At 43.2% G+C, this 10,181-nt stretch overlaps 1 protein-coding gene across 1 annotated transcript; it reads right to left on the bottom strand.

Annotated features, from left to right (window-relative positions):
* Positions 1-2,059: 2,059 nt before the first annotated feature.
* Positions 2,060-3,604, bottom strand: T265_00842 (hypothetical protein; the record flags this gene model as incomplete). The annotated part of the gene is made up of 1 exon (XM_009164737.1): positions 2,060-3,604. The coding sequence occupies one exon, from the start codon at positions 3,602-3,604 to the stop codon at positions 2,060-2,062; it is 1,545 nt and encodes a 514-aa protein (XP_009163001.1).
* Positions 3,605-10,181: the final 6,577 nt, after the last annotated feature.

A 10,181-nucleotide genomic window follows, 5' to 3' on the forward strand; every position in this document is an offset into this window, starting at 1 on the left:
AAAAGTTTTTGGTAGGCATACATAGGCAAATCAGTAATGCTGTGCCTACGGATGACATTTAATGGAGCTATCCATCGAGTTCTGTAGGTGACCATGCCACGACTGTCCTTCTACCAGCGGTATTGCTTGGACAACAAAATCCTGCTCCATTTAGCGAGTAAAGATCGCTGAAGGGAGGATGTAACGGTAGCGGTTAAATGCATTGGTGCTAAACCGACATTCCACAATGTTCTCGACCATCATCAAGTTGCTCCTCTAAAGTGTACTTTCGGAAGCGTTTTTGCCTTCTAAAAAATGTTTTGCTGCCTACATGATCCGTGCCTAACCTTGACATCATTTGCACAAGGTACGCTCCCCACTCGGTACTTGTTATGGGCCTGCTCGGAGGGGAGTTGGTTACCCCACACATCGCTATTGGCCTGCCGGCGGAGGCAAAGACCGATTTTGAGAATGTCTGTTTCCACAAAAATAGCTTCTTGGTCGATTAACAATACAGCAAAAGGAAATGAGGAAGGGAGTTTAAGCTATCCATCCTATCACTGGTCGGTTGGATACAGCAGTCTGCACACTGTTTCAGCTGATGTAAAACGAATCTTTTCCTCAGCACTGTATTGTGTAAAGGTTTTCCAAGTGTTTACTTGAGCCAACATTCGAGACAGCCAAGTATTTTTCCCTCATAAATTATGGTACACATAAGACGGGTATTGCTTATTGTCGCAGATTGTATTTGAAACCAGGTTTAAATGGGGCACGCACACTAGGAGGTTCTTGAATAGGAAGGTACGAATAGTCAACATTGTATTGCTAAACGCTCTCATTCGCTTTTTAGCTCACTAGTGAAAATCCTCCCAAAAGCCCATTCGTTTGGAGTTTCCTGAAAAACTCCCTAAAATCCAAAAACTTTTCCAGTGACCTTGATGCGAAATGCTTGTTTCAATGGACTAGTATACTTGCGTCTACTGCCAGGTGGGAACTACTACATGATCGCTTGTATTCACTGTGTGGCTAAACTGTTCAGTTGCAAAGAAATGAATTAAAAATGGTCAACCACTGGTTGCGAATACTGATGGCTTTAGAACTACCCCTTACCCTCCGTCCTAGTCCCTCGAATATGCACCGAGGGACCACCGACGCCTTCAGTTGGATGTAAATTTAGCTCGGCGTATACCGTACGTGACACGTCGGGTGCACGTCGGTGTGGTTTGATATGGAAGACAAATCGAAAACGAATGCCAGTTTTCCTTGTGAAAGTTCAACATGACTGAATTCGATAACTCCTTAGGATGTCTTGACAGATCCCGATGTACGCTGCTACCTGCTACATCAGATCATCTTCGCTGGCGACCACTACTTATCCTAATGATGTTGCTTGATGGCAAGCTTAAAATTTTCTGTTCCTTTAACATGATTTTGTTAGATTAAGTTTGCTGTATCGTTACACAAGGAGTGACATATTGTAAAACGCCAGTAAACTTTTATAAGATAGAATAAACCCTCAGTTTGGTATTTTCAAAGGAGAAGCAAGGACTGGCCTTCTAGCATGACTTGCTAAGTGGATCCTCTTCGAGTTGATATTCGCCCTTTTGAATGGCCATATCTGTTTCATTTAGGAGAAACAAACTTCGTGAGAATCAGTCAGAAATGTCCCCACAAAGATACTTATTCGGGGAGGAAAATGACTAGGAATTTTCTTCAAATATGCCGGTATTCCAGAGGAGCCTGATTCAAACGAATGCAACATTTGTCTTGGCTACAAGTCATCCTATCAAAATCGATAAACCAGTCTTAACTGAGGTAAGCTTTTTCGAGATATGACCCTGAACTATTGGTCCAGTTCTAGCTTGTATCAGTCACTACATCATCTTCACTGCATTGGCCGCGGTTGCCATAGAACAACGTACCTCAAGTGGTATATTCGACATTTACAACTCAGTTTGAGTTTAAAACCACCCCTCTCTACGATTATTAGCCATTCTGTCTTAACTTAAGTGTAACTTGTCCGTCATAGAGGAGAAATCGAGCAGATATGAAAGATTTATTTGTGCGTGTAATTACGTGTTTAATATCTACTATACTTTCCTTGGTGCGCTTTCTCATACTTGGTTGAGCGACGATGCTGATAGTCATCATATTTGTCGTTGTAGTAACCGTACTTGTCCCCACCGTCATAATATCCGTAATATTTGTCATTCGCTTTGTGGGCCTCGCGTCGCAGCTTGCCATATCGATCGTATCCCTCGTATTTGTCAGCGTATTTATCGTCTTGATATCGACCGTACTTGTCGTACTTATCGTAGGCATCGTAAGTATCATCGTATTTGTCGTAATATTTGTTGTACTTACCAATATGGTCACGTTTCACCTTAGCATAACGATCATAGGCATCATATTTCTCATCATACTGTTCGTACTTGTCACTGTGATGGTCATATCCGTAATCATATTCTTGACCATATTTACCGTATTTGTCCTCGTATTTGTCGTATTTATCCTCATATTTGTAACCGTATTTATCAGCGTATTTGTCGTATTCGTCACCATACTTGCCGTATTTGTCCCCGTATTTGTCAGAGTATTTGTAGTCGTATTCGTCACCGTATTTGCCGTATTCGTTCTCGTATTTATCGTACTTGTCGGAGTATTTGTGATCGTATTTGTCACCGTATTTACCGTGTTTCTCCTCGTATTTGTCATATTTGTCGGCATATGTGTAGCCGTATTCGTCGTCATATTTACCGTATTTGTCCCCGTACTTGTCGTACTTATCGGCGTATTTGTAGCCGTATTCGTCACCGTACTTACCGTAGTTGTCCTCGTATCCGCCGTACTTTTCCTCACCTTTGTAGGCATATAAGTCGCCATATTTGCTGTATTTGTTCTCGTACTTTCCGTCATACTCGTCATATTTGCCCTCGTACTTTTCCAACTTATCGTCATACTGATAATCGTATTTGTCACCATGGCTACCGTATTTGTCATCATGTTTGTCATATTTATCGCCATACCCGTAATCGTCATCATATTTGTCATATCCGTACTTGGGTAGTGCGACTGGGAACTTGCCATACCCTTCATCGTATTTGTCATAATTGTTGACAGGCTTCGAATATCCACTGCTTCCATATCGTTTTTCATCACTGTACTTGTCATGTGAGACAACTTGGACCAAGTGAGGAAGATGTTGAACTTCCTGAGTTATTTCCCGTTGCCTGTCTATTCGCTTCTCGTATCGAATTGCGTGTTTCTTCTGATACTGACTGTCCCCAGTTCTTTCAACTTTCGGTGGGGTCTTCTCTTCTTTTTTCTCCCCATATCCACCGTAGGTGCCCAAATCGTAGCTGCTTTCGTAACCATATTCATAATCATCATCATCGTCATAGTCATATCCGTACTTGGTGAATTGGTGCTCACGTTTTTCGTTTTCTGTATCAATTTTGCTAGCCTCCTTCAGGTGAACTAGTGACTCCTTCTCAGTTTCTTGGCGTTTCTCCGTCTTGGGAGATGGCTTCAACTCATAGTGGAAGGCGTACTTTGGTTTTAGCGGTACGCTAAGTACTAACCCAACGAGGAGACAAGCTGATGTGCAGAACAGAAGGGCCCTCATTTCTGATCTTAAGTTCACTATGTACTAGTGACTCAGTGCAACTTAAATAGCCAGTTATCTGATGAGCAACGAAAATGGCTGGGAATCAATGATCACCGTCGTTGCACTGATGTGCTGGGTAGGGTTGGTTTTTGCAAAGTCAATTTCATGCGCATTAATTAAATCAGTCGATAATCACGTCAGTCGGATGATTCTCCGATTATCGACAGTCTCGTTAAGACAACAGCGATGTTCCATGTAGTTGAAATCGTGACCACAGAATTTATAAATATCTCAAGTGGCTATCAGTGAGTGCTCGAGAACAGATTTACTTATTGAAGAACTTTCTGTCAAGACTGTGATGAGTCCATTTACAGAAATTCACCCCATAGCATACTTCCTTTTATCAAGTACCAAATGAATCATATTTATATGTATGGATCATATATATATGTAGCGTTGTGAGAAAAACTACCTAGATTTACACTTTATCCTCTGGTTTGCTACAAGTTTTATTCGCACTAAGTAATGTCGAAGGCTGGCCAACCGCTCAGTTATATCTGACTGTCCACCGTTAATGGAAAGACATCGAAATCACTCCATCACATTTTGCGTTGATCAGATTCATCGTTTTCTCAACTTGCTTAATTCTTGGATTTGTTTTGGTCAAACAGAGAAACTACTTAGCTCAATCCATGAATGTCACACTGGTTGGGAGTGCAAGTGAACCTGAATCCACACTGTATCGTAATGTCCTTTTAGGGCTTTCCTGTATAGCCGGTGGTGAGCAGGTAACAGGAAGTTCACGAAGCGAAAACCTAGCCTACAAGTTATCACTTTGCCAACAGTAAAAGTATTTTCCTAAGTTTGACTACGAGCCTGCACTTATGGTGATTGACTGACATTTTAAACGGTTTCGTCGGTCAGTAACGGTTTATTCACTGGACGCTTTCGTATAGTAGGCAGAAAACAGAGGGCTTGCGCGAAGCCGACCATGGTTCGATGCTGGTATAAACCCGAGAGAATGAGATTGGTGGACAAACATGCAGAAGCCTATTGAGAGCCATTGGCCTACGCACGATGGCATGACATTTTCCATCACCATACTTTCTGATGAACGTCTATTGCCGGACGAGTTGGGTGGGCATGTGTAGCCAGGCAGCAAACTGGCAACCGGACTACTACTAACGCTTTCATCTTGTAGCATGATGGTAGCACCAGACAGTTGTTGATTGGCTGTTGTTGGCTGGAAAAAGGATAACCTCACCTGGATGATTCAATGAAGCTTCCGCGGTGGTCTAGTTTGGGTACACTGATGAAATGTATGTCCGATTTTGCTTGGGCAGGCACGTTCGTTAGTTGCACAGATCCAGGGGGCTGTGAGTGTGTTCGACATTGATACGTTCATCTTCGGGCATGAGACGTTTTGTGTCAAAATGTTCTTATTTTTCTTGTTTGTCCGGCCACAGTGTCAAGTATGGGGTTTTTCCAAGTTTCTGAACCGAGGTGATAGTTTTTGTAGTCAGGATATTTTGCCGCCTACGAGCTTGACCTCTATTTTTTGAATAACTGATATACAGGGGCTCATCCAACGTTGCATCAAGATGAACTGGAGTCCGTTGGTCTTGTCTCTTAAGTACCATGCGCAAGAAACGTAATTGTGCCGTCGGTAAAGTGTATATGATTCTTTACCTCAAGGCAGTGAGAACCGCATGAAAGCTCCCTGTCGAATGCACATGAGGCTCATCGTAAACTGTACTGTGCCGTACTGTGCCAGGGTGTTCAGTGGCGCTTTTGATGTGACAGGCCAGTGCACAAACAAAGTCCTAACCTTGGTACAAATCCACTCAAATTGTCATACAACTTCTAATGGCTTGGAGGATGTTTCAACACCTGTTATCAAAACATAGGCTTGTTATCATCAGAAAATCAGTCTAGGACAAGACTGACCAATGGTCATCACTACAGTAGATACCGTGCTACCGTATGAGTGGATGCCGGGCTGTTAGCGTCAGGAACCCCTAAAGAATGGCACCAACTCGTCGTTGTCCAGAAGATATTGTTTTCTTCTGAGGTGGGGGCAAAGTATGTGTGCCGGAAAAATAGAGGGAATAAACTCACGTCACGTGAGCCCAGTGAGAACGTCCTGCTAACATTGCTGGCTGGAACAATTTCTGTGCATGCCCAAATGTTGATAACCTTGTCAACACTGTCCGTAAGCTAAACTAGCAGTGCTCAGGTGCAGGCTGCAGGGGCCTGCGATGCGCGACATCACTGAATATGACTCATCATCCAGTTAAATGAGTGGGCGAGTAGGTCACATACTACAAATCTTACTACAACTCAGTGTGGAAAATTAGAGTACGTTGGATTTCATGTCTAACTCTAGCGAGGATGACGTCCACAAGAGGCGGACCTAAACAAGATCCCGTCGCAACGCTGTCCATCTACAAGTAAGACAGACTGCTGAAAGTACAATTCGAAACTAATCATTCATAATTCAAAACTGGGATAAATCGGATGTTGTTGATTTTCAGGTGTATATACATATTCAACTGCTTGAAATAAGGACTTTTGTGCAAAAAGATACCACATCAAAAAAGGTTTCGCTCACGTCGTTCAAGGTGGAAAAAGTTACAAAATTTTCCCCCCTGAAGTTGACGTGAAGAGAATGCTGAACAGAGTGAAGCAGCCAGGTGGTCACCGGTTGGAGAATAAGGAAGAAAATTATCCAGTTCAGATGGGAAGAAAACGCTGGGTTTTTGCATTTTTGACAAACCGTATGAACATTGCGGGTGCATTTTGAACGATTCTGTCGAAAGTGTCTTTGACGTGGAATTGCGCTGCCTGTTATCCATCAAATTCAAAGGCGGTTGCCTAAAATCAATATTGTTACATAGATTCAGTGATCTTGCTAAAAAAAGACTGTATCTCCGAGTTGCAACCACACTTACCGTGAATCCAGGGTGCTCAGTTGACTGTCCTTGAGAAAGACTGATTTTGAGCTCAGACGACATTTCTGCCGTGGATGTTCCATGACCTTCGTCAGGATATTACTATGCAGATGCTTGGATTCCCGGCACAACTGTTCACAGTGAACATGAGTGAGCGCTTTCAGACATCGTAGTCAACACTAGTTTGGAATTAAAGGGAACGCTGTCCAGCTAGATTTAATCACACCTACTCACTGAGCAGAAATACGTTGATCAGAGATGAAGCCTCTGGTTGTAAATGGTTTAACTGAACAATGTACGTTTTGTACGCGCACCACCGAGTTTTGTGAAGCCTTATAATCCCATCTGGACTGTTTATTTACGGTGCCTTTTCAACAAAAATAGCCCACTGGAACTTGTCAAAGTGGTCCTACCTTAGATGGACTATTTTATTCAGGGGTATCCTCCAAAGCCTTGGTTTCACATGACAGCGCAAGTAAACCCGGGTCAAATATTATTTTTATGTATTACATGGTGCATAATTGGAAATTTGATATCACGTTTGATGCAGTATGTCCGTTACGAAGAGATTAGAAAATCTGTGCTTCTCCTTGCCTCAGTGGGCAGTGCTGGAGTTGCCTCACACAGTCCGATTTTTAAGGCCAGTCAATCCACAGAAGTAGCTTCAATAGAGCATCTTCATCCTTCATTTTGGGGATAAGAACGTCCATTGACACGTTCATTAAAATTCGCACTACTCGCTTATCGTTGGCATTCGGTCAGTATTTTGAATCCAAGGTTTTTGGCTGAAGGTTCCAAACATTAGTCCAAAGCTGTGTCTTCTTACACACACGCAAATAAAATTACTTAGACCACATCGCCAGGTACGCTGTGCCCTTAGTCTGTTCTCCTTACCGGCTGCATACAGCAGGGAAAGCAAACGAGTCCGGGCTGTTGCTAACACTGCCAATTGCTTCACTTGTCGGTCAGCACTATGTGGGTCTCAGCACATCAGGCCTTCATCCAAAGAAATGACAAATAGCAAACCTCTGCCATGTCTACCGCTTCCCTTCTACTTTGCAAATTTTATTCCACTGCTTTTTATTGCATCTTTTAGCCCTAAAGCAAACTGATCAACAATGTGCTCCGTATGGACAGCTTTTTCAAGTTGGAATACAAGGGCCAGTTTTGGTAACGTAGTCCAGACTACCTACCTTCGTTGCTTAGGCGCTACCACCTACGAGCTTCAGACAATCCCACATCTGCACTGAGTTACGCCGGCGTTGGCGTGGCTCTTGGCCTCGAGGTGAAGCTTTCTTGCCTGACTGGATCCCATGAGGACAGCTTTATCTCCATGCATTCATCAGATTCGGTAAGAACAAGCGCTGGCCAAAATAAGATCTGTTCTGTCTCTGTAGCCACTATATATTTACCACCAACTGTAGATCCGATTCGACGAAAGACGATTTTCATTGGACCAGGGCACGTTTTCACCCAACACGTGGGGTCCTGACATCATCGTATTCACCGGCGACCTCAGTGCACTGTTAGAGTGTCTCAGTTAATCGAAGAGGCAAACTGATGGCCTCTTCAGCTTGGAAGCAGATATAATGACAATGATGATTGTATAGCTTGTACTGGTCAAAATGTTCTCTTCTCAGATGAAGTAGACACCATGATGTCCTGTGGTTGATGAACAAATATTGTACCAGACTTACCACAGAGCTATCAGCAGTCGATAGAGGGGTTTATTTCCTGACTGTCAACCTTTCTGGGCCAGTCACGTCGATCCCTTCCGTCGGTAGAAGTTTTTGATGGACTTTCCCGGCGGATCTAACAGGCAAACTCCTCGTTTGACTATCGAAGAAAATTAACCAGTCCTATAGGAAGCATTGAAAACCGATTAATAGCAAGGTGTCAGTCGTAAATGGGAAGAGCTAAGCAACGCCATTCATATGGTAACAATCCTGGCAAGTAATGCACCTGAGGGCCCACCAACTAAGCACTGAACTTCCGTCACTGCTACTTCTCGATACCAGACTTTATATGCCCTCGGACATCAAGCGTGATTCTGCCAGAAATTGAGGAGCGCACCAGGTTAGGCTAAAGATATTATATTGAAAACCAGCCAGCGTCTTGAACACTTGGTTTTCTATTAAAGTATATTTACTGATACGTTTTCCAAATGAACTGGTCAAATAGAGCCGTGTATTTAGACACTCTCTTGGTATCTGAAGCAACGATATACCGTTCTTCTCGAAGTACGATTATACTGAAAGTTTCCATCAGCTTTACTCAAAGATTGTGGTGAGTCTTCGTGTTCTGCCTTGATCAGCTTAAGCCTAAATGCGTCCTGATGAATTAGTGACAATCGGTCATTCGAACTTCGCTCAATATATTTCTCCAAAGTGACTTCCTAATCCTTAGAGGCATACGACTCACTTTTAGCTTCAATAATGTTGTGGCTGCCGTCTGACTCTACCACGACTGATGCATCTCCGAGAGCACTGGGGAGGATTCGGACTAATTATTGAGTGCACGACCACAGATTCACCTTACGTCAAGTGCTTTAGGGACGGCACTCACTCCGCCGACCTACTGAATCGGTTTTCAATGACTTCAAAGAAGTCATCGACCCGTAGATAAGATGGTTTTTCGGTAAAAACTTGTCTAAAGAGGACTGGCCTGAAGGTTTATGAATGTCTCCTTGTTCCTATTTATTCCCATGTCCTTGTTACACACTGCGTTTCCAATCAACTGCAAAAAGGTTACCCTACTGCTGGCAGATCTCTCCAGGGTTGTCCCCTATCCGCATTTTTGTTCGAGTCTGGCAGTTATGAGGTCATGGACTGCATTTTTTCAGGGAAAGTAAATCTGCCTGTCGAAGTCACATATGAATGTAGATTGTTAGGCATAAATTAGATGGATAGCGTTTTTTGCAAAGCCCTAAATCAATGTTTCTCACTTCATAATCTTGTTGGAACTTAAGGATGAAGAACTTGGTTTAATTGATAGGCTTAATCTTCTTGGCAGCTGCGTAGGCCATGATGCGTTATAAGAGATAAATTTGATAGACACATCATCAGTGCATGAGCGATACTCACCAAATGGCGGCATCTCTGCCGTCAGCAGGTTGAAATGTAGCGACTAAAAAACCACTGTAAAAGTTTTCAATTTCTGGTCGAGACGATTTGTTTGAAGGTTAAAAACGCCACCGTAACAAAACCTTGTCAACGAAAGGTTTGCAGTGGATACGAGATTATTTAGTTACGTGAAATGAATGTGATCTCTATTACGTTTGATGCTGTAACATTTTTCCACCTTCTTGGATAGGGGCCATGAAACTTCCTGTGTTTGGCTACAAACCCTACAGGACAGCGCGCAACCGGTCCTAATGTCTGCCTTGTTGTCGCCTAATAACCGGACTGTCTGTCTGACGCCTGTCTGTCGTTGTTTTTGTTTGTTTTGTTTGTTTTGTTTTGGGTGAAGTTCACACAGGGCGTTAATTCAGCACCTGCTGATGGCGCGGGGGCGCTTCGTGGCTTTACTAGGTGTAGGTACTCTACTCTTGACCGTGTCCTCTTTGAACATGGCGCTTTCTAGCCTTCATCCCATTTTGCTGATGGGGCCTTCTCGAATCTTCTTTTGTTTGGGCCTTCTTCCTC

This window comes from Opisthorchis viverrini (assembly GCF_000715545.1).
Source record: "Opisthorchis viverrini unplaced genomic scaffold opera_v5_9, whole genome shotgun sequence".
In the NCBI taxonomy this organism is placed as follows: Eukaryota; Metazoa; Platyhelminthes; class Trematoda; order Opisthorchiida; family Opisthorchiidae; genus Opisthorchis; species Opisthorchis viverrini.